Source organism: Malaclemys terrapin, chromosome 4, assembly GCF_027887155.1.
Source record: "Malaclemys terrapin pileata isolate rMalTer1 chromosome 4, rMalTer1.hap1, whole genome shotgun sequence".
In the NCBI taxonomy this organism is placed as follows: Eukaryota; Metazoa; Chordata; order Testudines; family Emydidae; genus Malaclemys; species Malaclemys terrapin.
This window is the reverse complement of record NC_071508.1, coordinates 18,169,955-18,197,889: the sequence shown is the minus strand read 5'-3', so window position 1 is coordinate 18,197,889 and position 27,935 is coordinate 18,169,955. Positions and strand designations below refer to the sequence as shown.

Genomic DNA, 27,935 nt, shown 5'->3' with positions numbered 1-27,935 from the left:
TCCTCTCTTTGTTCAGGGTTGGGCGCCATTTTGCGCGGCGGCTGAGTGGAGGCGCTGATTGGGTTTCGGGGGCCGGTGGCGGAGCCAATCAGAGCGGGACCCGAACCGGGGGAGCGAGGCACGGTGAGTGCGAGCAGCCAATATGGAGCCCCCGAGCGCCGGCCCTAGCGCCGGGATTGGCGGGGCCGAGTGACCAGTCAGGAGGCCGCTCGCAGGGCCGGCTGGCCGGGCACTGGGGGAGCGGAGGGACGGGGCTCGTGCTGCTGGGCCTGGGACGGGCGCGCCGCGTGCGGAGAGGCCACCGGGGGAGCAGCAGAGGCGGGAGCAGGGCCTGGGGTCGCCGCCCGGGGTCTGCCCTCGGGGGAGAGGGAAGGGCCCCCGCTCCGCGCTGTGGAGGGGCCCGGCTCTGGGCCATTGCCCGGGTGGGGACTCTGCCCCGGGGAGCTCTGTGCAGAGAGAAGGGGCCGCCATGAAGGGAGCCGCCACTGCGCGGGCCCCGCCCTCGGCGAGCCGGGGAGGGGGCTCGAGCCCCGCTGGCTTTTCTGGCCCATGGGCCTCGCGGTGTGCGCGGGCCCGGGCCACCCGTCCTCCCCCTTCGCGGAGCGGAGACCAGCTGCGTGTGGCCCCGCGGGGGAGAGCTACTGAGCAGGCTGCAGCCCGCGCCTGGGCGGGGGGAGCGGTCAGCCCCCCCCCACGGGTCCACCCCCCGTGCAGCTGTGGCCAGTATGAGAGGCACGACCCTGTGTGCATCCCGCCTCCCCCAGGGATTAGGACCCTTTATGCACCTCATCTCCGACCCCACAGTACAGAGCAGCCCGGCCCACGGTCCCCGAGGAGAGCTGTGCAGTTAAAAACGCTCTGGTGAGCAGTTACGAGTTTGTCTCTCCCTTCCCCATAGAGGGGCTGCCTGCCATTTCCTTCCCCTCATCAGCACTGAGTGCTCTGTGGGCTAAGAAAATCCTGCTGTCAGCAGCTCACCACAAACGTACATTCTAGACAAATGGCACATAATGCTCAACTGGACTGAAAATCTCTAGATGCATACACGGACTGCAGGTTCCAGATGAGGTTAATAATGAAAACTGGCCTCCGCGTCTCTATTGCTGCTGAATAACACAAGATGACTATCCTGAGCTGTTATTTTTGGATGAATTCTTTCTTTGACTTTCACTGATGCACTTTGGGGAGAGTGGATGTGATTAGTCATGTATGTTCTTACTGAAGTACAGGATGAGGTATAACTGCTTTCATTTTTATACTTAAACCATGTTGGCGATAGAAACTTTTGCTGGTATGGTAATGTCGCTTAGGTGTGGTGGGGTTTTTATAAGCAATATTTTTATAGGGGAAATGTCCTAGTGTAGATGCAGTTATACTATCAAAAGAACTTTTTGCCAGTATAGCTTATTTCACTCAGAGAACTGGCATATAAACTATACCAGCAAAAGCGTGCTTTTGCCAGCATAAACTGCATCTACACTGGGAGGTTCTGTTGGCATAGTTACCAACCAACTATTTCTAGTGTAGAAAGTACCTTAGTTTCAAGTTATACAGGATTTGTGACCAGTCAGACCAGCAGTTTGAAGGAGGGGCATGCAGCATAGTACAGAATCATTAATTTTTAAAAATTCTGGTTTGAGAAAATTCTCTCCGTGTCTTCTTATGAGGCAACAAAATGTTAAATGATTGTCTATGGACAAATAAGCTGTATTTAAAAAACAAAAAAAAGTAGTCTTTTCCCCCCTGCTGCTTCCCCTCCTCAGTAGATCTTCTGTCCTCGCCATTGATGGAGTCATGATCCTGCATGTCTAAAATCTCATTCTCTTCTCTTATTCTCACCCCCAAAAAAGCTGGATTGAGAAGAAATTTCCCAGAACTTCAGGTGTGGAAGAAGGGGCGCCTGGCATTTGGGTCTTAGAGTATTCATGACTCATAGGTCTCTGCTTAAAGGTTGTTGAGTAGAGGAAATCAAGGAACTTTTTGCTAGTATGTGCTTGGCTTACATGCTATATAATAGGCTGGCACCCTGCACTCACTGCTGAAATGCCGCCTCGAAGGATGGAATGTGGGAGCTGTTTCATGTGATACTGCACAAGCATTTAGGACAGAAGTGAAGAATACTGTATGCGGTTGAAACTAGAGGGAGAACTTTTGGTAGGCAGAATGTAACTAACAACTAGAAATTATTTTTATCAGTATTAATGATTATACTCTTGCAAAATGGGATGGGAATTTTTCCTGGCCATGTAATCAGGATTTCAGCATTACATTTTAAGCAGAAGACCGGTCTCTTAAACAGACTTTGAAGTCACAGTGCCACTGGTCATGTTGCCACCACCACTTCTTGCAATGTCCTGGATTTTCCTTAGTTTCCTATCCAAGATACTGATCAAGCCTAGCCCTGTTTAGTTCATGAGATCAGAAAAGCACACAGCCTGAGGTGGTCTGACTTGGCACCATAAAAGATATTACCTCACCCACCTTGTCTCTCTAAATGGGCCAAGGACAGATAAAGTTACAGTTGCAGCACAATGTTGTATCTTTCTGTGCTATGACTCAGTTTTTTGCTCTGATCAGAGGGGGTAGTTGTATTTCTTAATTCCAAACAAAGCTTTTGGCAGAGGGAATAAGCAAATGGTTACCACATTTAGGCCATGTAGTCTGTCTGCTGCATACTGCGCATTGTTTTTTTGTTGGCCTGATGCATGTTGATTACATTCATTTGACTGAGCTAACAATCTTCGAAGTAATCAATGTATTTTGAAAGATGAGTAAATCAATTAGAAGCCTTTTTGCAATGATCTTTATGATAAATACAAAACAATTCATGCATATTAGGTTGCAAAGATAAACATAAAGGCCAGGAATTACAACGTTTTAAGTCTTTGTTGCAATGTTAACTGACTCACGTTACACATGTTGTAGCGACATCTGTCCTAGGATATTAGTGAGACAAGGTGGGTGAGTTAAACTTCTGTTTGGTGAAAGAGATGAGCTTTTGAGCTTAGAGCTCCTTCTTCAAGTCTGGAATCTAACTGAAGGTAGAGCTCTGGGTAGCTCAAAAGCTTGTTTCTCTCGCCAACAGAAGTTGGTCCAATAAAAGATATTGCCTCACCCACCTTGTCTCTTACATTACACAGCCAGTAGAAGTCAGTGGGTGTTGTGACTAAATCCTGTGCAGATATCAAATCTAATTCCTTTATTTTTCTTTTTAAAGTTGATGAAAAATTTAGGCTGGCTTTGAACCTGGATAGCAGTGACTTCTTGTTCAATGGTAGAGTAGAACAAATGCTTCATTACAAGTGAAGATCAGAATTCCTCATTTGCTAATCAACTAGGAAAGGAAGAAATGGAGATAAGAATAAAGAGAGCTGTGGAATGAATGGTTTTACTTCAGCCTTTTCTCCCCTGTGCATTGGAGTGAGGGATCAGGAAAAGGAGAGAGATGGGAGAAGCCATCTGTTTTCAAGTTAAAAGAGAAGCAGGAAAAGAAATGGGGAAAACTGCATTCCTAAGAGCACAGGGTATTTCAGTCCCTCTTGTTACATCATTGTCTAACTGAAAATCTATGAAATTCTTGCGATGTAGCTTGGTGTTCAGGTGATGTTTACAATGAACTTTTCAGCACTGCAATGTTTTATTTATTAATTATAATTAGTGTATATTGTGGTAGTGCATTGAGGACCCAACTGAGATCGAGTCCCCCATGCACAAAGTGCTATCTATACATATAGTAAGATACAGTCCCTGGCCAAGAGTTTACAATCTAAACTAACAAGACAGACAAATGGTAGTAGGGGAAACAGGCACGGGAGAGGTGGAATAATTTGCCCAAGATCATCAGCAGAACTGGGAATAGAACCCTGTTCTGAATCCCAGTCTGGTGCCCAAGCTGTTGGACGATGCTGCCTCTTTTTACACATGAGTTTTAGGAAAATACTTAATTTAACATTAAAATATGTTGTCTCTTACTACAAATGCAAATGACACAGGGTAGGTCCTTTACTTGAAACAATGGTGTTCTGACTGTTAAGGCGTGTCATCTAAATGTCATTAGATGGCTTGTTTTCCTGCTACTGTAAACTGATCCTGATCTTGAGCCATTGAGGCAGTAATGATGCATTTTTTATTGTCTTGTCAGATATCCAGACTGAGGTGCATTGGGCACAAGATTGGAACTGAGACACTATGGAGCAGTACACAGCAAACAGCAACAGTTCCACAGAACAGATCGTCGTGCAAGCTGGACAGATTCAGCAGCAGGTATGGAAAAATTATCTTAAAGAGTGAGCTAGAGGTCCCGATATTTGGTCATAAGGCATGTCATGCTCTCTACAGTTCGACCAGGCCATCAAGTTGCTGAGTGAGAGTGACTGGATGCATGGCTGGTTGACTCTTATCCCTTGATCAGCAGTTTCATTCTGTCATTGGAGTGTGCTTGAATATTAGCATTTCTAATCCATATTAAATAAAATAATAGAAACAACTGATACATACGATGCAAAGTTGAATTAGATTAGGGACTTTACCCTTTAATTCTGACACAAACAAAAATAATAAAAATTTAGTGAAGATCTTAAATGAAACAAAATGTAAATTTGAGCACTTAATGTTCACAAACAGTTGTTTATCTTCAAGGGTTGAAACAGGATGGTCTCAAGCAAATTTTGAGAATTTCTCCAGCTTTCCTTTAACAATCATGTTCATGTGAATCACTTTTTCTGCTCCCACTGAAAGATCCGGGCGAATGCAATAACAAAGTAATTGCAACAAAGGCCTTTTGCTTTGTACTGATCAGTCTGTCATTTGTTGGACTGTTTGTCTGAATCATTCCTCCAAAAACTAACTTCTGGCTTGGGTACAATAATGTTCAGGCATGTAGAATTGCTTTTATGAAAGTGTTAGACATGCTTTTAAAATATTATCTTTACCTAGCCTCATATTGTGATGAATTTTCAAGCTGGTTATGTGGATTAGCTGTGTTCATTAAGCCTTATTTGCTTTTGTTTGGGACAGTGGAAGTGAGCTCTTTAGTTTGTTTCTGCTATGCACATGAGTGAGACAATATGAATCACACTTTCAATTTAAAATACACCTCTGCCTCGATATAACGCTGTTCTCAGGAGCCAAAAAATCTTACCGTGTTATAGGTGAAACTGTTATATTGACAGGTTTCAGGGTAGCAGCCGTGTTAGTCTGTATCCGCAAAAAGAACAGGAGTACTTGTGGCACCTTAGAGACTAACATTTATTAGAGCATAAGCTTTCGTGGACTACAGCCCACTTCTTCGGATGCATCAGAAGTGGGCTGTAGTCCACGAAAGCTTATGCTCTAATAAATTTGTTAGTCTCTAAGGTGCCACAAGTACTCCTGTTCTTTTTGTGTTATATTGAACTTGCTTTGATCCACCGGAGTGCGCAGCGCCCTCCCCCCGAGCACTGCTTTCCCGCGTTGTATCTGAATTCATGTTATATCGAGTAGTGTTGTATCGAGGTAGAGGTGTAGCACTTTGTTGCTGGTTGTCAAGCAGTGTAAATACCAGACACATCAGGCTGGGCCCTACTTCCACTGTGGAAATTGACTTTGTCTTCAGTGGGAACAGCATGAAGACCATCACTAAGTTATAAAGAAAATAAATTGTGGATAATTGAGAACCATGAATCTGATGCTGATAGATGACTAAAATCAACACTTTTGATTGGTAGATTGACATTTTGTAATCCTGTAACACTTTAAAGGGACTCTGCAAAAGGCAGTAGGACCAAACCTTGACCTAGTTTTAATTTCTTGAATTGGTTTTCAAAGTTAATGTAGTACTGCATATGTGGTGGTGGTTTTGAAAAGGAATCCTTGAATGCTGTTTTTAACAAAATGCGAATGGTCCAATCTTAGTCTAATTCTCTGGGGATGGATGTCCATGTCTCACAAACCACTACTGCATTTGGTTCTGATTATTTTTGGGAATCTCTCCTAAGAGGTTAGAGATTAAACTATTCTCTTCAGATTGCCCCTCAAGCATATGGGCTGGGTATGTAAAACTTACTTTGCTGCTGTCCATGCTGTACCTTTTCTGTTGGATAAAGGACTTTGGAGCCATTTATTTGGGAGTCGGGGTCTGACCGAGCAACCACACCTCTGTAATAACAAGTATGTGCAATTAAAGAGAAAACACTTAAATAAACATGGGATCATTTAAAAAACAATAGGAACTTCAAATTCTGAAAAATACCTTGACAGTGTTGTCTGCGTTATGTTTTGTTTGTTGCTGACTCCTGTCAGTGAGCCTACATCGGGTTTGCTGGTATTCCTTTCCTAAGATTGTGAGCATGTTCAGCATTCCTGTGTTCCAAGAACAAGTGATAAGAGAACTTTAAGTTCTCCCTGTCCCATCAGTAAGGTTCTCTCTTGCCTTGAGCTCTACATTTCCTTGTTGTTAAGTTTCAAGCTATTCCTGTTCCTGTTCCCAGCAGCAGGGTGGTGTCACTGCTGTCCAGTTGCAGACAGAGGCCCAGGTGGCAACCGCCTCAGGCCAGCAAGTCCAGACCCTCCAGGTAGTGGTGATCTCTCTAATTGTGTCTATGTGAGCACTGCATGAACTTCCCCATCGCCTCATCTCTAATGCTGTGTTTCTACCAGGGTTTGAAATAGGGACAGAATTAGTAGCAGTTTCATTGGTCTGTAGCAGCTGGGACGTGTTAATTGCAGTTTCATTCAATAAAACGAATGAAGTGGTTAGAGCTGTTTGTTGGATCTAAAATGCATGCAGCCAAACCCTGATCCACCCATGAAAACTCTCTGCTGGTGTGATTATGAAGATGAATTTTGGTGGAAATAGGAATGAAGCAGGAGAAAATTACAACTTGCAGGCAAGAGATCAAACAAACCCCAGGACCTAGCTCAGAGATTCAGACCTCTCAGATCCAGTGCTGAGTGAGACTTTTTGTGTGTTTTCTCTGTGGAAAGAAGCCAAAGTGGGGTTGAGGAGAGAATTTTTTTTCTGACTAGAAACAAAAACTGAGGATTTTCTCGCCTACTATAGGATTGAGATAATTACTGACCACATATTTCTACTGTGACAACACAAGCAGATCCATAAATTGCATCTTAATTACTACCAAAACTCACTACCAGTTGGGAAGGGATGCAGGTTATTTCAAACCCTGATTTCTATTCATGTGCAATGTTCCACATCTTAAAAGCTTCATTTCATTGGTTTGTGTGGCAGCTCTTTAAAGGGATGGAAAACCCCCTTCATGGTAGATGTTACAAGATTGATATAGCTTTTTCTACCCATGTCTGGGGTCTTTGTGGGGGTGGGGGGCCTTCCTCTGTTCTTTGGAGAGAAAAAAAGTTCTAGATAGTCAGAATGGTCCTGCGAATAATGAAGTATATGCAGTGGTTTCCTGATGTGAGCTAAAATGTGAAAGAGGGTGAGCTGGTAGAATTGGAGGCAATTGTTTGGAGCTCGATTGTATCACAGTCCTATTGCTGAAAAGTTTGCTTTTCATCTCTCCTTGCTTGCTTGCGTTTTAAAAATACATTAACAAAAATCCTGGATTTATATTATCATTTTATTTCAATTTAAGCATATCATGCTAATTACTTTTTGCTGCTTTGTAGCTGATGTATGCATGCTTGCATCTTTTTCACTATATTGTAATGCATACTGTTCACTTTTCTTTAATGAAAGTGGTTTTTATATGGCAGGAAGAGTGGGTGGAAGAGACTGAGTAGTAGGACTATCAGATGACTTAATGAAGCCAGGATATCCTATCTGGGAGCTTGACAGCTGATACATACCTAGGGTTGCTGATGTGTGTGTCATTGTATAAGCCACTAATGCATTTCAACATATAGAAATCGGAGCTTTTTCCTTTAAGGGACCGTATTATTTTAGATAATTTCATAAATTCTGAAAGTTTTTTACTGATGATAATTCAGTCACGGATTGTTTCTGCTGCACTGTAATTAGTTGAAAGGTGGGGGATAGAAGTGTCAAAAATGAGAGATCTGGAGATAGAAGTCAGAGGTGATGGTCATTTGCCTTTGAAAGTTCTTGAAGTTTCCATGATAACTGAAATTGGAGTTCAGTGATTGCCCTATTATGCTCTTTCGTCACTTCTATGAAATGTGTTAAGTGCAGTAAAGAAATAATCCTGTTGTCAATTGCCTCCCACTCCAAGTTTAAGACCTAAAGATGTGGCTTTTATTGAGCTCTTCGACTGGCATATTATTTTGGTGCAGATGGCTCTCTTCCTTGCTAGATAAGCATAACTGAATGGAGTTTTCTGTTGCCTTCCTTTCTCCCCCAGGCCTCTTCCCAAAGAATATTTGTAAGGGCTCTCATGTCTGATCTAGAAACCTTCACCATTCCAAGACTTGTTGGTCCACTTCATCCACTCCTCCTTTCTGAGCCATACTTTGTGCTGTTACAAGCACAACTTCCCTTTATGATCACAAGAAGATGCTCCAAGAACAATTCATGCCATAGCCATCTGGAAATTAAGATGCTATGAGAACATAATTTCTTGAACCCCACCTGCCAAGGTAGCTTTATATTGGAGCCTTTACTCATCTGCATTGGACTTCTTAATGAAATACAAAGACTTGTTGTGGATTGTGAGCTCTTTTTTGAAAGGTTCCAGTTCTCAGGCTGTATATAGAGGTAATCCCTGTCTGTTAGTGTATGGACAATTTAGCCATATGTACTATGTAAATATTGTACATGCTTTATTGTATCTGGACTTTGTGGTTTTGATTAGGCAGTAGCAGAAAAGGACAACTTACTAAATTCAGCAACACAAAATGGAGACATTTTTAGAAATCTTGTTTGTTGGAAGTTGTGCATAAAAACAATTTAGACACTATTTAGTTTTCATGGCCCTTCCACTGAAATAAACATTTAGCCCTTAATATTTATCAATTTCACTTGAGATTTTTTATCATCTGACTTTGTTTCATTGTTCTGTTTTGTTGTTTCTTCTATTCTCTAGGTCCAGGGTCAGCCATTAATGGTACAAGTAAGCGGAGGTCAGCTGATCACATCAACTGGCCAGCCAATCATGGTGCAAGCTGTGCCTGGGGGTCAGGGTCAGACCATCATGCAAGTCCCAGTTTCTGGATCGCAAGGATTGCAGCAGGTCAGTATACTCTAATTTCATTAATCATAATGGTCAAGGAATGAACTATGACTGTCCTAGGGAAGATCATAAGCTAGTGTAAATTGTCATTGCTTCTTTGAAGTCAAGGGAACCATGACAATTTATACCAGCTGAGGATCTGCCCCAGTGAGCATTGTATGAACTACCGTGACAGTTCTTGAGGTGCCCAGGACTGAGTGTCACCTTGTTATCCCTCCCTTCCTCCAGCGAGAGGAAGAATTGAATGTGCTTAACCTGTGCCAGCTACCTGAGGTCTCCAGTTTGTTAGCCTCTAAATATTTTCCTCAGGGCTAGGCCAGCCCTTACTTTGCCTTGCAGGTTAACAATAGGTGCACCCCAATCTCTGAGCCACTTTGAAGTGTTCCCCCTATAGTGTGCAGCCCCTTATCCACTGAAACCTGATAGTCGTGCCAGGTAAGCTGTCCCCCGAAGGCAGTTGTGTATGGTTTGAATGATTCGACCCAGTGTCAGCTCTTTGTATAATACTACAGCATGGAGTTGTATTTATAGTGATGACAATGCATGAATTTATTGTCAAGGATTGAATTTTAAGAGATAGTGAGTAAACATCATGGAAACAGGTTATGTATAAAACCAAGTCATCACTCACTTACTAGAGATTAAACTTAATTTAGCAAGCTAAGGTTCTGTCTAAGGAAGTTTCTCACCCCAAATGTCTTCTGCAGCATTTCAACCAAGCCTAGTTGAGATCCCATTTTCATGAATGTAGATGCACTGTCTGTTTACTTCCTCAGGTGCCAGATAGTCTTTTTGCCTTCCTTTGTATGCCCCAAAGTTCATTGTCTGCTCCCAGAGACAGGACAGCCCAGCCCCCTGTGGTTCTGTCTCCAGTGTCTTGTGTCCCTGTTAACGTCCCATTCCCCTGTTGACTTCATATATAAAAGGCATTTTCATTGTGTTGGCTTCCAATGGTTAATTTATATTTGACAGAGAGATATACTCTTACCTTCTGTCTTGAAGAAACCTATTTTTCTCTTTGATCAATGACAGACTTCAAAATATATTTTCAATGTGTATACACAACTCCTTAAATATTATTCGTACATATGTCATGCAATGATTGAGGATGAGTATGACATAAACTTTTTATTTGAGACCTCACATGCCATTCTTTATGGATACATACTGTGAAAGCAGGGGCTAGGTATAGTGCATTTGTCAGGCTTGTTAGGCATTGCTGTTACATGATAGTGAACTCTTTGCCAACTGTAGCCCATGAGCCTCTGTGTCACAACCAAATATTTAAAGTGAAGCTTCTTCTGTATTTCAAAGTATATTTCCAATGGATCCTGCAAATATACTCAGCACAATCCCCCTGAAATGCAGCCAGAGCTTTTTCTGGTTCTTGGCAGCTGTAACACACAGCAGTTCCATGCCTACTCATGTGCTTGTCCCATAAAAATATAGAATTCCTTGAAAATGCTTCAGGACTAACATGAAGTTCAGTTATTCCAATGTATGAAGGCTGGAGAAGAATTTAAAACCCCTGGCTTCACAGAGCGTAATAGTGCTGGATGGGATAGGATTATATTTCAGTAATACACATTGGATAGAACTGTCTATTTAAAAGATAGTATTTGGTTTTAGGCAAGGCCTTGATAAGTGTTCCTCAAGAACAAAGGGTGGAAATTTAAGCAACTTAGAGCATGGGGATTGTGTCTGGTGTCACAGAACTTTTGTCTGTGCTGTGCCACTAACTTGCTGTGTTGATGGGCTTTTTTAGAGACTTGTGAAATACTTCAGTATACTTGGCTGAAAGGCACTATATATTAGGAAAACACTTATCATTCCTCAGTGTAACATACTCTATACAGCCTGTATATTAGAAGAAAGTGTGTAATTGGAATTTTCAGCAATGGGGGCTGACAGTATTCCAATTTATCCTGAGGTGCACCAAGTGGGGTTGGAAAGTATCTCTTCTCTGCAAGGTTAGTCTTAGGCTTTTGTAAATACCAGGCTACTTTTTATGTGCTTGATAATTAGCACTTGTGATACTTTACAGCTATCTTAATTAACCCTTAAAGTCCCATTCCTCCTGTGACTTAGGCAAGTATTATCCCTGGTCTCATGCTCAAGGCTAGTGTATTTCTCTCTCTGATCATGCTGTATTTGGTAAACAGTGGAAAACTGATGGGGCATGATGACATGAGCATGTATATTTGCTCCTTTCTGCTTAGTCTTATCCTCCCTTGCATTGGTGATTACTATGTTACGGAGCAGGAATAAATTAAAACAAACTGTCTCCATTAAAAGAGGAAAGTTAGTGGGGGTTTTCCTAGTGGCCGCAGTAGATGACTGTTGGAAGATGCTTTGATAATGCTGAGACCAAAGGGAAAAATCTAACAGGTTTAGTTAATGTTCCTTTCTGACTCTTTCTTCCACAGATTCAGTTGGTCCAGCCAGGCCAGATTCAGATTCAAGGTGGGCAGGCTGTGCAGGTACAGGGTCAACAGGGCCAGACCCAGCAGATCATTATTCAGCAGCCACAGACTGCAGTTACTGCTGGCCAGACACAGGTAACTGCACCAGCATGAAAGGGATTGTAATGGGCTTACAATAAGGGAGAAGATGTTAGAAAGTTAGTATCCAGAACCATCTGATATTAAAATACATACATTTGTAACACATCAGCTTTTATGCTATTTTCTTTTTTGCAAATCGCTTTGCTGGGACAGAATAACTGTATTTGTCACTTAGTTTTACCAACTGGTTCTTATCTGTACATTATTGATTTGGGATTCCCTGAATGGGAATGTTTAAAATGAAAAATACTGTTGAATTTAACATTCCCCACCCCAAAAAATTGTAAACAGTTATAGTTACATTTGACTTTTGTGAAATCTTTTTTATTTAGGAACAGGTTTTTTTGTTACTGTTACTTGAGTATCTGTTTAACATGTCGATCGTGAAATATGAGACCTAGATCTTTAAATAAATAAATAAAAAGAAATCCCAGTATATTAAACATATTTGTGTATGTAGAACTGCTCTTTTTAAACTCTGTCTCCCATGAAGAACTTCTGAAAAACTTGTGGTTGCTACTAATATTACGCAATAATATTACAAGACGTTGTTGATGCATCTCAGATTTGGTCGGTTAATTTAGTACCCCAGTTCTCTTGTTCCTTACAACAAATTTATGTAAAAGTTTTGTATATATTTTAAGTATCTTTTAATCTCCAGTTGAAATTGGCGTGTAAATACACAATTCTATTCTGAGTATGGAGACTCCTGTCCTCGGGTTCAATATGGACATTAATAGGGATGGAAATCTTTAACTTCTCAGCAGTTTGTAATTTGTGATGTTCTTTGTTCCATTTAGACCCAGCAGCAGATAGCAGTTCAAGGGCAGCAGGTGGCACAGACAGCAGAAGGCCAGACCATTGTCTATCAGCCTGTTAATGCTGATGGAACCATTCTTCAACAAGGTATGAACTTTGGCATATAAAGGACAGCACATTCTCTTAAATTATAGTTGAATGTTTCCAGAGAGACGCCTACCATTTCATTTCTTCTTGGCTCCTTAGTGTCGAGGAACACCATGACGATTGGAAGAGCAAAAGTTTTTGTTCCTCTTCCTTCTGTCTGTCTTTAGAGTTGGAATTGTAGGTTTTTACTACTCTTGACATCCGTAAGATTTTTTTTCTGATATGCCTTATATTGTTAGTAACAGAATGTGCTGTAACAGCTGTACAGGTACAAAGAGTTTGAAATGTACAAATAAGTGCAGGAGATTTTTTTCACATTGATCATATAGAGTCACATTTGTAGAACTAATTTTTTAAATAGCTACAGAAATCCTTTTTCCCAGACCACAGTGAAGCAGATCAATTAATCCCTGCCCCCCCTTTGCAGGGTTGGTTACTAGGAATCTGCAAATAGGACAAAAGCTCTTTGGTGTGGAAAATGCAAATGGGATTACGGAATAAGAATCAGTTCTTCACTTTCAGGTTTAATGTTTAAATAAAATATGAGCTTTGGGTTCTTGACAAATTGTCAATGGAAAGTGCAAGCATTTACATTTCATTTTTGAGGTTTTGGAGAAATGGCTTCACATTTGGGCTGTGATTCCCATGTCTATGACAAATGAACACTTTGAAAAGTTGAGTGCATTTGTGTATTAAGGACAGATGATGGGATTTGGTTAATGGTTGCTTGTAACATTTTTTTTTTTTTTTGCCATCCTCTTGTACGTTATCCAAGAGTGAGTGAATGAAAATAGAAGTGGGACTAATGGTGTTCCCTTCGTTCTTTCTGTGTGCGTGTTTTTGTTTTTTGTTTTGTGTTTTATTTTCTTAAAGTTACAGTCCCTGTTACAGGCATGATCACCATCCCAGCAGCCAGTTTGGCAGGAGCACAAATTGTCCAGGCAGGAGCCAACACCAATACAACTAGCAGTGGGCAAGGGACTGTAACTGTGACGCTACCAGTTGCTGGAAATGTGGTCAATTCAGGTGGAATGGTTATGGTACGTATGGAATTTCCAAGTTCTTTTTCACTTTTTGTCATTTTACAAGTTAAATTTTAAGTTTATGATCTTCAAACTGTGGTTTGAGATTCATATTAGTTTCACCTAATATGCTCAGTCTTCTCAGAAATTAGTTGTAATTAGGACTTCCTATTGGTTTAATATGGATTTAAAATTGGAGTAAATAATTGTACTGTTGAATTTGTGTGGCAAATTATTAGATAGGTCATGCTTCCTCTTCTGATAACTCTCTTTAAAAAACTGGAATAAATAAATTGTAATGTTTAATCCAGGAGTAGTCCTAGCCATTTTGCTGGCCACGGCAGAAAACATTTTCATTGCCCCCACCTGCCTGAGTGGCTGAACAAGAAAATACAAACCCCAAAGCCAACCCCAAGAAACCTGCCAGCCAGCCAATCAGAAGATAGCACGCGTGCACACACACAGAAGAGATATGGGGTCCCCTGGAAGTTGGCCACCTTACTCATCTGGCTGTAGAACCAGCCCTGGTTTAATCTCTGGGGAGTTATTACATAGGTCATGCTTCCTCTCCCCCATAATTTTATCCTCAAATTCAAAGAAGTTCACAATTTTAATTTAAAGGAACTTTTATTAGAGATACTTACAAATTTGAAGAGTTCAAGCAAAAACTTGCTATTCAGTATCCTGCAGATGTTTTTTTCTAGTAAATAAGGGCTTTGTTCTGCTCATGTTCATACTACGTTTGTGCTGAGATTCCCTCTTGGCTTGTGTTTTACTGTTCAGCTCCATTAGATGGCAGCAGACATTTTATGAATAGCACTTGTTTAATAAACATACAGAAATTGTTAGACAAGTAGAACATGCACTAATAAAATACCAATAGAAGAGATGAGTATATTCTACATTACATTGTACAGGAAAATGAATTGCTTGGAGCGCTAGGTATTGTGCAGCTTTTTTTTTTAAATCGGGTTATTTAGGAATTTTAACAGGTTTTCATATCATTGTCATGTAAATGTCCGATACAAAACAATCAGTACAAAAGTGAAAATTTGTTTAGAGAAACTTCACACAGTAATATAATTTATTTACATTTAGCTTTTTATACAAACAAAATATCAAAAACATTGGCAATATGTAACTGACACTTTGAATTGTGTGCAGTTGACTTTGATACTCCATCACTTCGAAGCAGACACAGTTGTTCAGACAATACATCTTTTCAGTTACTTCTGCGTTAATATTTTTGGACTGATGGTATCTCCTTTTATGTATGTAGCATCTGCTGTGAACCATATGCGTCTGAGTGTGTGCTTCTTTACACAGATGGTACCAGGGGCTGGATCAGTACCAGCTATTCAGAGGATTCCATTGCCAGGGGCAGAGATGCTTGAAGAGGAGCCCCTCTATGTAAATGCCAAGCAGTACCACCGAATCCTGAAGAGGAGGCAGGCACGAGCCAAGCTGGAAGCTGAGGGGAAAATCCCCAAAGAGAGGAGGGTGAGTATATAACCCAAGGTTACTTTTTAGGCATCGTTTGGAGGAATGACATTGCATTATAATGGTATAGAAGACATTTTGGGTGACATGGAGACAATTGGAATTGATTCTAATAGACTTCTTCCTGCCTTGTGCAACATACATATGTCTGTCTCACTGATGAATATTGCTCATCACATTTTGTCTTTTGACAGATATCAGAGCCGTTTTTGAGACCATGTGTTGAAATCCTACTTACTTCCTTGGCTCTTAATTGTTGAAAGTAGATGTGGTTGTATTGTAACTGGCGAGTACACTGACTTTCCTCAAAGGCATTCTTTGTCTTTCATTAGAAGGAATTGGTTCTGAGTGCTCAGTTAGCTGCAGTAATAATACTGAGCTAAAAAGTATTGAATGACTCGTGACCATGCTTTTTCTTATTGTTGCAGAAATACTTGCATGAGTCTAGACATCGTCATGCCATGGCTAGGAAACGGGGAGAAGGTGGGCGTTTTTTCTCACCGAAGGAAAAGGATATGCAGGTGAGCAAAACCTTTGCTTCCGGCTATGTTCTTTGTATGGCTGAATTTGCACACGCCTTCTGAGTAGCCCTCAGAAAAACACTTTTAAGGGCTCTAATTTTTCTGCAGCTTTCCTGACCTTGTTGGGCTAAGCCCCTGGTCTTTGTCCTCTTTCCCCAATCAAGTAGCTAGGCCATAGTAATCTTAATATAAACCTGTATTCAACTTTGTTTTATAAATGGAGAGAAATGTAATTGCTCTATTTGTTTGCCTGTACAGAAAGGTGCAGTCAGCTGCTCGTCTCTGTCTACTGCCTCAAGATGGTAGTGAAAGATGGATGAAAGTCAATGAGCATGCAGTTTGAAATTCAGAAGTGGGCATGCTTGGATCTTTTTGTTTTTAAAAGTAGCTTTAATATTTCACACTGTTTTAAATGAAGTGAAAGGAGCCCGGAGAGGCTTTCAGAGAATATAATGGGATAGAAAACACCGTTGCCTTTTACAGCAACGAGGTAGCAGTGTATCTTTAACCTAAGAGATCCGTTCTCTTTAGGGATAAGATACTTCTTTCTTTAGTCCGTACCAACTCCTCCCAAGTAAATATTCCCAACTATGTCTAGTATATGATTGGCTTGAGTTGTGAGCTGTTGTCAAAGAACAGAGCTGGTTTGCTTTAAATTCATCTAATTTAGTGCTGTAGTCTGGAATATACTGTTTAAAACTCATAATTCTCTGATGTGTGATACAGCATTCTTGTCTTTTGTAAATTTGTACCTCTTCTATCCTAGTGTCCCTTGCAAATGTGGGGGAAATGTTTGTAGTAGAGAGAGGATAAATTTTCTGGGGATGGAATGAGTAATGCTGTCAACATTTTAAACTTAAAGGGATGTAGCTGTTACTCCTTAAGGGAGAGGAGAGACATGATGTAAACTGTTATTCCTTAAGGAAGGAGAGCCTTAAATTATCTCTTTACTCCCAGGAACTAAAACTTCACTGGTTCCTCTGAATTAGAATCCCACATTCTAACTCCGTGGATTTCAACCTGTGGTCTGTGGACCCCTGGGAGTCTTCAGACTAAGATTTCCAAAGGGTTCTGCACCTCCATTTGATATTTTTTAGGGGTCCACAAATGGAAAAAGTTTGAAAATCACAGTTCTAACTGCATGCTGCATTTGTGTTCACCAGCTTTCTAAAGCAGTTTGAAGGTACAGCATCACTTGGCTTTGAATATTGAAGATATTGGCAGCTCTCACACCTGTCTAACTATGGCAATAACAGGTTGTTTGGCAAAGCTACTTTTGTCTTCTAAGGTTACTTATCTTTTCCCAATCATGTAGTCTTGCATTTACTACCGGAGGTGTGCTGTTTGATTGGAAGAGTCTTGCAGAGTTAGTTTCTTAACCTGCAGGTTTCATGTACCAGCGCCTCAGCTGGTGTAAACTGGGATAGCTCCATTGAAGTCAGTGAAACGACACTGGTTTATGCTAAGCTGAGTTTCTGGCTCAATAACTCTTTTTGTATATAATTTTTTTTCTTTTGGACAAAGGGAGGTATTTGCCGTCAAGGATTGGCTGCTGTAGTAGAAGTACTTTGCTGTAAGGAAAATACTTCAGGGTCACAGTATTGTTTGTCTTTTGTATCTACAGGATCCAACTCAGGCAAATGAAGACGCAATGACACAGATGATCAGAGTATCCTAACCACTGTCTGAAGGAAAAAGTAACTGAACAAATTTCCTGTCCCTCTTCAAGCGTGTCCTTTCTTACCAATGTATCAAGCAAACCTTCCAATGGGACAATGGACAATCACCATATCTTAGCCTACCCTTTTCTATACAACAAAAACCACCTTTCCAGTAAGTGGTTTGTTTGAGATTTTAACTGCAATGGACTCAGCAAATAGAAATTGTAAGGACCTTCTTGGTATACCCGTGTAATTCAATGCAGGGGTTTGAAAGTCTGACAACTCATGCCTTTTACATTTCTTGAATTAAGGTTGGCCAACTGACACAGTGATTAGCAATAACTCTGGCATGCTGAAGCAGGGCTAACAGACCATAGAGAGCCATGGCCCTTCTGCGGAGGAGTAATCCAGTTTGTAGCAACCAGAGCTAACATGGCTACACCACAGTGCTTTGTTTTCCCAGTGGAGTTTTGTTGTTTATAGCCAGTCCTCACAGCTTTGGACTTCATTTATTGACAGCTGAACTGTTCATTTGTAGTTGCATTTGCCCTTCTGGAACTGTGTAAGAGAACAGAAAGAGGTTCTCTAAGCTCCATCCTGTAAAAGTAAACAGCAAGCTCTTTCTGGGAAAAGTTCAACCATCTTGTCAAGTTGTTGTGAATATTGCAAGAATTGAAATATTGTATATCTGTTCCAAGGAGTAAGATGGGAGTGCCTCATTGACATAGAGCTAAGTAGGGAAAACAAACTTGGCGCTGGTGGCATGTTGCTAGCAATGGATGCGTTGAAAGGTGAAATCCAGCTTCTGGGATAAAAATGATAAAAGTTTGAGATTCTCTTCTAAAAGAAGTTCAGTGTCTATTTTTACTCTGCCAGTGCAGAACTTGGTTGCTCCAAAAGAGATGAAATCTGGAACCTCAGAATGGAGGGATTGACTATCTCCCAGTGTGGCTGTCTGAGTGTTTTAAATTGCAGATGGTTCTGTACAGAGCTTTGACCTTATTCAGGGTGAAGGATGGCTGCATCACAACTGGAGCAGAGGCCAGCTCAATTTGGTGCATCCTGGTCTAGCTCAAAGACTATGTAGTGAGGGCAAACATTGATAATCCCTTCAAGCTTTTTATGAAATGTCCTCTTTTATAAACATGGCACTTAGAGAATGAAGGAGGAATGTTTGCTTTTTTTTTTTTTTTTTTAGTTGGCTCCCTTTTTTGTGACTTCTTTCTGTGGGCATCTGTTGAATACCTTGTGATTAGTCAATTTCGGATTTTGAACTTGGTCCATCATCCTGGCTTTGAAATTTGGCAATGGGATCTGAGGTTTCTATAGCCTTCTAGCAAGTCATATTTAGTTACCTATTTCCACCCTTACCTCATCCACACTTAAGCTGATCCCCTTTACACATCTAAGGTGCTGCTGCTGTTTCCAACTTTTGCGTGCTCTGTGTTTTAAATCTTAAGACTCTATTGGGTCACCAGAATTAAGTGTGATGGGTGAGCCTGAATGATGAAAGCAGTGGAGAGGAGAGTCTTCATGGGTGAAGTAGTGAAGAAGGTGATTTGGAAAGACTAGTTAAATTTTAGAGGGGTCTGTCTTAAGGTAGCACAGCAAACACAGTTGTTTGGAGAATATGCCCTACACCATCTCCTCAAATCATGAACAGGAGGAACACTCAAAGTAACAATTTAGTTGTGTAAACTGGAGGAAGAAAATTGGGTGGCAAACAGAGGTGAGGGAGGGGTGAACAATGCCACCAGAAGGCCCCTTTCCTTTGGATAAAAGGATACTAAACCTAAAGTAGTAAAAACATGTGAGAGAGGATCAAAGAGAGAAACAGAAAAGGTGAAAATGATTTATTTCAATTTGACAGCAGTCAGCCTGGAGTGATGCCAAGAGAACTGGACTTCTTGGCCCAGCCACCTAGGAAGGTTCCCAAATTTCAGCCAATGAAAATACAGGAAGGGAATTGCTACGTTGGGATTTGTCCTTTGGCATGTAGACTATATTCTGTAATTAAAGATGATTATCTTTCCTGCCTAGTTCAATGTCTCCCCCTTCCCTCCCCCCCCTCCCCCCCCCCATGGTTGGCATGATCTAAAATTTGCAAGGAGCTGTGTTCTAGTTTGTTGGTGACATTCACAGTTAAGGGGTGACATGGAACCCTAGTTTCAATTCATGACTTGCAAATAAAGGAATACATTATTTTTGTATTTTGTCTTAGGTTGTATTTGTTACCTATAATTTTGCATTTTAATTTTTTTTATTATTCAAAAAGCATTAGTTTACCCCTTACATCGTTGGCATCTCTAGTTGGTTGCTCAGTCTTAAAATATTTTGGGCAATTAGAGTATGGTGCTTTTTTTCTTCACATGAAACCCTTGCTTAACATTTTTTGTCGTGTCCCCTATTTCAGGAAATATCAAACTCTTTCCTAGTGAAGGAACAGTAAATATTTTGCTTTGTTTGAATGAACACATTATTGTAAATACTTTTTAAGAGCATTTGTACATTTTGTCAATCTGGGTTACCAATGCACGCTGGGGGGTGGGAAGAGTAGTGCCATTCTGGATTAAGGGAGCCTCTCAGTCTTTCTACTTTCATTTTACAACCAATTTCTATCCCAGAGAATCTTCTCTGAAAGTTGGGAAGTTAGGGGAATGGAGGTTGTTGGTCTGACATCTTGTATCTGAGTAATTGGCCCCAGTGTTTGTTTTCTTTAAGAACTTATACAACTCTTCACAAAACATCTAGAACTTCTTCCAGATAGCCCCTCCCCCAAATAAATTCTCTGAGCCATAGTTGTAGAAGGTGTATAAAGACCTATGCATTTGTGCTACATAGAGAGTTCTTGTAGGTAAATTTTATACAGTGGTGTGAAAGCCTGGGTGTTAGTGTCATACCTTTTCTTTGTTTTGGTTTTCCTGTATTCAGTGACACACTTCTGAAGGCCTTTATTTGCTCAGTGAGATTGAAGATCTCAGCACCATGTTACAAAAAGATTCGAAGCTCTTTTTACAAATAAATTATAAAACTGGAGATGCTGTGAGATAAGTGGATGTGAGAACTCTAGCTTGCGTATTGGCTAGATTTGGACATAAATTCCAGATTGGGAGCACAGTACAGTAGGACAGATCAGGATAAAAGAAATAATGATGGGTATGAGGAGAACTTGATGCTTGGTCAGTTGACCCCTAAAGCACTGGAGCATTGAACCTATCAAAACCAGTTTTATACAAGTGTAGAATGGGGTGTGGGAAATGATCCCTAAGTGATGCTAAATAGTTTTTCAAAGGCTTTTGCATGTTAAAAAGTCAATTTCTTACTTTGTGAATGGGGGGGCGGGGTATTGAGATTTGTGTAACGTAAGGCAACGTTTGTAAATAGTTCAAAAGTTTATAATTTTTTTTATATGATGCATTTTTTTCAAGTGTATTTTGTCTTTAATAGATGCAATTGTAAGTACTGTGTACACTATCCAGCGAATAAAAAATTTATAAACTCTGAGCTCCTGGTTTTTGCTTTCTTTCTTATCTTTAAACTTTTCTGTTGAGCAGTTGCAGGGCAGTTGGAAGGACTTTCCTCTGCACTGCACATCCCCCCAAAAAGTTCTGGCCCTGTTCACAGCATCTATAAACAGGTGGCCTTCCTGTAGGGTGGCGTGCCATATTGATGAAGGTCAGACTGTACACCAGGTGGCCTGTGAGCAAGCTGCAGGTGACGGCACCTTCAGGCAGCCAGTCTCCCTGTAGCATGGCCTGCAGCCGTGGAGGATAATTGGACTGTGCCTGTAGGGTCTTGTTTGATTAATTTTGTGTGTGTGTGTGGGGGGGCACCTGAGAGGGATGTCTCTGTGTTGGGAGCTTCCTGCAGGATGGGGCAGACCATGAGGGAGCAGGAAACAGAGGACATTCCCTTATTCTTCCCTCGCCCCATTCTCTAGCAGAATAAGGACTTTCAGCTGACGAGGGTGGTGCCTTGTAGAGGGTCTTGATTGGGTGATGGACTAATCTGTACAAGCCCTAACGGTTAAACAGCTACTTGCAGCTAACAGGTCATGAGCTGGGGAAACTCTGGCCGAAGTTGGGGGTGTGGCCCTGCAGTGGGGAGTTCTGATTGGCCCTGAGAGGGGGCCTGGCTTCCCAGTGCGGAATTCTGATTGGCTGACGAAGGGTGACTCACCTCAGAACTTTTGAGTGTTTGAAGCTGCTTCTGGCACCAAGATGGCAGCTTATGGGAGGGAAGCCTTGGTGGGCAACACCCAGGATGGATCCCTTCAGAGAGGAGCTGGGGATATGGGGACAATGGCAGGGTCCTCTCACAGAGGGAAGATGGAGGAGTCAGTCGGGTATGTCAAGTGGGCCTTTTCAGATGGTGGTGAAGGTCATGGCAGCATCTGATGAATCCCTCCGGACAACGGGGGCATCACATAGTTCCCCTCAGAGAGGAGCAGGGGATGTGGAGGGCGAGAACTGGTCTCTGCAGGAGTGGAAGGAAATGTCTGTGCCGAGCAGATTCCCTCCATGGGGCGAAGGGGACAGGGGAAGCTTCAGCTGGTTCCCTCAAGGTGGGAAGGTGACATATGAATCCCTGCAGAGAGTACAGGAGGAGTCAATGGCTCAGACCCCACAGCTGGTAGAGGTGGCATTGGTTTCCTGTGGGCCTCCTCAGGAGGTGGGGAGGATGGTGGTTGCCCTTCTCCCAGACCTGCTGGTGTATAACAATCACAACTTCCTGCGGATGCTGCCTTCTGTGGAAACCTTCAATGGAGTCTTGCTCTGCGTGGAGATTACAGATGATGAGGAGCAGGGCTGCCTGTGGCAAATCTCTGTCTGTGCTCCCTTTGTGGATGGGGAAACCATTTGAGCTTATCAGTTGGTCAGCATCTGCCTTTAAGGGGTTTCTGCACTTATTTATCTAGGTTCTTCAGTGCTACATGAGTGTCCTTGAAAAGAACCCATTTTGTTTACTATCCCCTCTGCCAGCTGCATAAGTGAGCTCCCAGCCTTGAAGGCTCCATCCCTTTTCGCTTTCCTTTAGACAAAGTGGGCATTTGACCTTGTGAAATTCTAGCAGAAAGTGGTCTCTGGGGGTGGGGGGTCTTTTCTTCCCCCCCCCCCCCCCCAATTGAACCAGTCTGTCCACCTGTCCCCAGCCCTGATCCTTGCTACATCCTGAGGCAGCTTTGCTTCACTGAACAGATGGGAAGGTTTTAATTTGTCCAACATCATGATTAGAAGTGAGTCTGATAACTTCAGTCCAGGACAGGGGTTCTCAAAGTTTTGTACTGGTGACCCCTTTCACATAGCAAGCCTCTGAGTGAGACCCCCCTCTTATAAATTAAAAACACTTTTTTTATATATATTTAACACTATAATAAATGCTGTAGACCAAGCAGGATTTGGGGTGGAGGCTGACAGCTTGATACCCCCTCTCCATGTAATAACCTTGTGACCCCCTGAGGGGTCCTGACCCCCAGTTTGAGAACCCCTGGACTAGGACTTGGTGGATGTTACGCCTTCCACTGGGCGTGCTCACAAAGTTCAACACGAATAATAGAGCTCTTCAAAGAATCCCATGACTTGGAATAGCAGGTGCATGCATGTCTCTTGAAAGCACTATCAGTCACTTATTTCATAAGTATCAAACTCGCCACAAACCCTACATTATTCTTTTATAATTTGTAATGGAAAGTGTACTTGATTGCAATAGCTGAGTCCTGCCACTATTCAACTTCTAGCCCTTCCCTAGTTAAGTCTGCTATCCTTTAGGACAATATTGAAAGCTCCCTCGGGATGACAGTTTGGCCTTCCGTCTTTGCTTGTGTCACAGGATTAACTGCTCTCCTTGAAAAGCTATACACAAACAATGACCTGAACTGTGGCCCAGAACAGCTAACCCAGATGCTCAACGATTACATAGAAGGGATAATGGCGTGTAAGTACTTCACCTCTCCACCTATAGGGGGGGAGAGGTAGTATCTGTTCAGGGCTATATGAACCTCAGAATTGGAGATTGGCTTGGTTCTGCCAAAATGCTGTTCTTTCCGAGACATTTGGTCCTTTATTTTCTTGGTGGTCTTCCAGGAGTATCGCCTAACTATTCACTGCCCCCTCCAGGTATCATAAAGCAATCGTCATCCTGATCAAATGTAACTAGATGGACACCCCTTACTATTTGTCGCTTTTGTGGCACAGAAGAAAGTTTCTCTCTTGAAAGGGTTGGAGGAGGCTTTCAAAGGGGCAGTTAAGATGCCCACCTCTCAGAGTCAATAGGAGTTGGGTGCCACTCTCCCCTTAATGCCTTTGAAGGGGCATTAGTTTTATTGTGTGTCACCACCTGGCTGTTTCTCTGTCATAGGGAGGTTTCAGATCTTTTCTTTAGAGGGGGAATCTGTGTATTATAAATAAACACAGCACAAACAGAAAAGCCTAACTTACCAATTCTGGAGTACCAGGCTGCACTGGGTCAAGGTGGGCTATTACCTAGGGCTTTATGTAGACTCCTTCTCCCTTCTTTAACCCATATGACAATTTTTTTGCAGTTGAACTGCATAGCTGGTGTCATCCAATCTCTAATAAATGTCAACTTGTTGTCAAGTCTTACAAATTCCAGGGTGCCCTAAATTTCTAACCATAAAGAAGCATAACAACTTTGACCTACTTTAACATGGGTTCAAAACCAGTCTTCAACCAATCATTATTAAATTTTATACCCTGTCACGTCTGCCTTTTCATTGTTTCCCCCGCTTTTTGTGATATTTTTATCTAATAAGCACGTATGCGATTTAAAACAACCTTACACAGCGATAACAAAAGGTCATGCTCTTAAACATGTTTCTGCTTAACAAGCAGTTTAGCTCTTATTTGCTAATAATTCTTTATCATCTCTTTTATCATGACTTCTTGCTAAGTTTTATGTGGGAGTTCTCTAGCATAACCTTCATATACCCACAGTATTAACCTTATGTTGGTGTTACTAGTGTCCTAGGGGAAACCAGCTCTGAAATAAGATGATTGTACCATTGCTGTACAGAGGGTGGAAGTGGTGTGTTTAACTCCGTAAGCCAGGAAACTTTGGTGGGCCAGCAGATGTTCACTCTTGGTCAAGTAGCATTGCTCTGCTATCGCTGCAGAGGAATATATTAAAGAAGATGCAGCCCCTACCCCAAGGAGTTTGTAAATAATGTGCCCTGCTGGCTTGTTTCTGAAAATGTGTTTTAAAAATAGCTTTATATTATTATAGCTAAATCCCTGCTTTTTTTTCTTAGTGGTTGTGGTATTGGCGAGTGAGTCAAATTTGGGCTCTTGCTTGCTGGCATGTTAGTGGCTCCAGTGGTGACATGCTCAAATTGGCACACACTCATCCATAAAAGAATTAGTTCACTGATTGAAAGTGGAAAATTCTGGAGTCCTGACCACTTGTGACGGTTAACTCTCCTGGCAAGAGTATGAATTTGTGGGCTATTAGTCCTAAGGTGCTGGCCAGATTCCAATTAGAATAATTATATTCTTGTCTTCCTCTTCGATGCACACCCTGCCCCAGTCTCCATGTTCATACAACACCAAGCACAACGAGGTTCCCAAGCCTAAGCAGGGTTTCTCAGCACTACCAAAATACAAATATTAAATAATTTCCCTCCACTGGATCCCTTGAGAGTGCTGTTTCCCCTTTCCATCCCCCACTGTGCATTATAAAACAGTTATGCCCTATCTCAGCAATGCCAAAGTGGTTCTTGTGTAGATCTATAGTTTGTAAAGCTCTTTGGGATGAAAGCAGCTATATAATGAAGATGGCATTATATTCTGTCTCAATTATTCATTTTCTGTGTTCCTCAGATGTGCTTTGTTTCAGAGGCGATATCTTGAACTTCATAGGTACTTATTACATTGTTCTATGTCTTTGAAATGCATCAGTGGCTATTACAGTATTTTTGGCCTGATTCTCCACCCCCTGGAGTTAAAAAATGGCAAAGCTCCCATTGACTTCAGTGGTACAGGATCAGGTCCTTCATGGATCTCACAAGCTGGAAATCACATACATGAAAAGAGCCATCTCTGTTTCATGCCCGCTTCCATTCTGCTCTCTCTCCTGCAGGGGATGCGTTACTGGTGCTCTGGAAGGTAGAACGAAGCCAGCTCAGTGACATCATTATCCTAGCAGCAAAATGCAGCTTGGAGATGCAGGATCAGTTTGAGTTTAGCTACACGGAAGTGGGCCTAGAGCTCCGACTGAAGATCGGTACAGATGCCTAATAGAAGAAATATATGACAGCAACTTCAGCTCCAAAGAAACATACTGGGAACTAACCTGTTCTTCTTTGAGTGCTTGCTCATGTCCATTCCATATTAGGTGTGTGTGCTCGACACATGCACCGGTGCTGGAAGTTTTTCTCTTAGCAGTATCCGTAGGGGACTGGCTCTGGCGCCCTCTGGAGTGGCACCCGCATGGCGCGGTATAAGGTGTGTCGCCGGCTCCCCTCGTCCTCAGTTCCTTCCTGCCGCCAGTGACGGTGCTGGAACTTCTGCTGCCTTGGCTAGCTTTCACTTAGTTCAGTGTGTCTCACAAATGTTTCTTTGTAAAATAGTTGTATATATTTTAGTATTTACCCTTAGTGTTAGTTCTAGTTAGGTGATCCTGGACGGGAATCTCTCAGAGAAGCCCTCTTAGGTCCTTGGACCCTGGGCAGTGTGGGCACTGACAGCAGGATTCAAGGTCCGGCTTGCCGGTAACCTGGTGCAGACCTGCGGAGGCACGCGCCCCCTGGCATGAGTGTCGAGACTGACCCATTGTGTCTCCAACTCCTCGGCACCGGCCCTGCGACTGATCGGCGGAACGGTGTCCCTGGTCACTCTCCCGCCGGCACCAGTGAATCCCCTCGATCGGGGAGATTGTACCGACAACCAGCCCGCTCCAGATCCCGGTACAGGTCAAGCAGCGTGAGGCATAGATCGCCGGTTTACTGATGCAGATACACCGAACGCTGAAGATCCCCGGGGTCCCGTGGGAGGAACTCGTCTCAATCGGACAAGTCGGTGTCGAGGCACAGTAGCTAGCAGCACAGAGAGGAGGGCCACTGGGCCAGCCAGTCATGATCACTCTGCAGTGACCGGAAGACTCCCTTGCCGATGCCTTCCTCCTGTCATGGTCAGGGAGCCTGATGTACGCATTCCCCTCTGATTCCTCTCATCAGCAGGGTCCTAGCAAAGATCAAGAGAGACAAGGCACAGGTTATCATGATGGCCCTGCGTGGCCTCGACAGCACTGGTTCGGTATGCTCATGAACCTGGCATTGGCCTCTCCCTGGCCCCTGCCCAACCGACCAGACCTGCTGTCACAGGACCATGGTCAGCTCCTGCACCCCAACCTCGCGTCCCTCCACCTCTCAGTGTGGATGCTGCGTGGCTGAACCAGGAGGAGCAGACCTGCTCGGATGAGGTTCAACAGGTCCTCCTGGGAAGCAGGAAGCCCTCAACCAGACTGACTTACCTGGCCAAGCGGACGAGGTTTTCCCGCTGGGCCGTCCGAGCGTGGCATCTCTCTCGCGCGCTCTTCCGTACAGTCTGTCTTCGACTACCTGCTTCATCTGAGGAACCAGGGCCTGGCACACACTTCCATTAGAATGCATCTCACGGCCATCTCCACTTATCTCCCACAGATTCAGGGCCAGATGGTGTTTTCTCATGACATGACAGTCAGATTCTTGAGGCCTCGAGAGATTCTTCTGGCAGGTACGGACTCCTGTCCCACAGTGGGATCTTAACTTGGTCCTCTCCAGGCTCACGGGCCTTTGCGCTGCTGGGCTTCTGCTCCCTTTCCCACCTGTCATGGAAGGTCGCTTTCCTGATGGCAGTGACGTCGGTGAGGCGAGTATACGAGATTAAAGCCTTGACCTCAGAACCATCGTACACTGTATTCTACAAAGACAAGGTCCAGCTGAGGCCTCACCCGGCCTTCCTGCCAAAGATGGTGTCCTGGTTCATGTGAAAGATAGACATCTTCCTCCTGGTGTTCTGTCCTAAGCCGCACAAGACCAGTGAGGAGAGGTGGCTGCATGCCTTGGACATCCGAAGGGCCCTGGCTTTTTACCTAGAGCGTATCAAGCCTTTCCGTAAATTGACTCAGCTCTTCATCACCACAGTGGATAGGATGAAGAGCCTTCCGGTGTCCTCACAGAGGATTTCCAACTGAATTGCCTCTTGCATATGGACCTGTTATGATCTGGTGGGGGAGCCGTCGTCGATTGTCCGAGCCCAATCGACTAGAGCTCAGGTATTCTCGGTGGCCTTCCTGGTGCACATCCCTATCCAGGACATCTGTAGAGCTGCGACGTGGTCCTCTGTCCACATGTTCACGGTGCATTATGCCATCACTCAGCAGGCCAGAGAGGATGCTGGGTTCGGCAGAGCTGTGTTGCAATCTACACGTCCGTGACCTCCTACCTGCCTCCAGGGGTACTGCTTGGGAGTCACCTAGTGTGGAATGGACATGAGCAAGCACTTGAAGAAGAAAAGACAGTTACCTTTTCCATAACTGGTGTTCTTCGAGATGTGGTGTTCATGTCCATTCCATAACCCACTCTCCTTCTCCACTGTTGGAGTTTCCAGCAGGAAGGAACTGAGGT

At 42.9% G+C, this 27,935-nt stretch overlaps 1 protein-coding gene and 1 pseudogene across 9 annotated transcripts; both read left to right on the top strand.

Annotated features, from left to right (window-relative positions):
* Positions 1-16: 16 nt before the first annotated feature.
* NFYA (nuclear transcription factor Y subunit alpha) lies at positions 17-20,818 on the top strand. 9 transcript variants are annotated; one of them, XM_054027058.1, is made up of 10 exons: positions 17-123; positions 4,142-4,263; positions 6,471-6,554; positions 8,994-9,140; positions 11,567-11,698; positions 12,505-12,610; positions 13,484-13,650; positions 14,959-15,132; positions 15,561-15,653; positions 17,278-20,818. In XM_054027058.1, the coding sequence occupies exons 2-10, from the start codon at positions 4,189-4,191 to the stop codon at positions 17,329-17,331; spliced, it is 1,032 nt and encodes a 343-aa protein (XP_053883033.1). In that variant the 5' UTR covers positions 17-123; positions 4,142-4,188; the 3' UTR covers positions 17,332-20,818. The 9 variants fall into 9 exon arrangements, with proteins under 9 accessions (XP_053883033.1, XP_053883034.1, XP_053883035.1 ...); XM_054027059.1 differs by having other exon boundaries at positions 6,468-6,551; XM_054027060.1 differs by having other exon boundaries at positions 6,468-6,554; positions 13,502-13,650.
* A 716-nt stretch (positions 20,819-21,534) lies between these two features.
* Positions 21,535-27,935, top strand: part of LOC128835681 (adenylate cyclase type 10-like) — a 42,763-nt pseudogene continuing 36,362 nt past the window's right edge.

What these genes read in the sequence shown, in the direction of transcription:
- NFYA (XM_054027055.1), top strand. Translation starts at nt 4,189, where the DNA reads ATGGAGCAGTACACAGCAAACAGCAACAGTTCCACAGAACAGATCGTC. An exon ending in AAGTCCAGACCCTCCAGGTA is followed by an intron (nt 6,555 to 8,993) that starts GTGGTGATCTCT and finishes TCTATTCTCTAG; the next exon opens with GTCCAGGGTCAGCCATTAAT. An exon ending in TTACTGCTGGCCAGACACAG is followed by an intron (nt 11,699 to 12,504) that starts GTAACTGCACCA and finishes TGTTCCATTTAG; the next exon opens with ACCCAGCAGCAGATAGCAGT.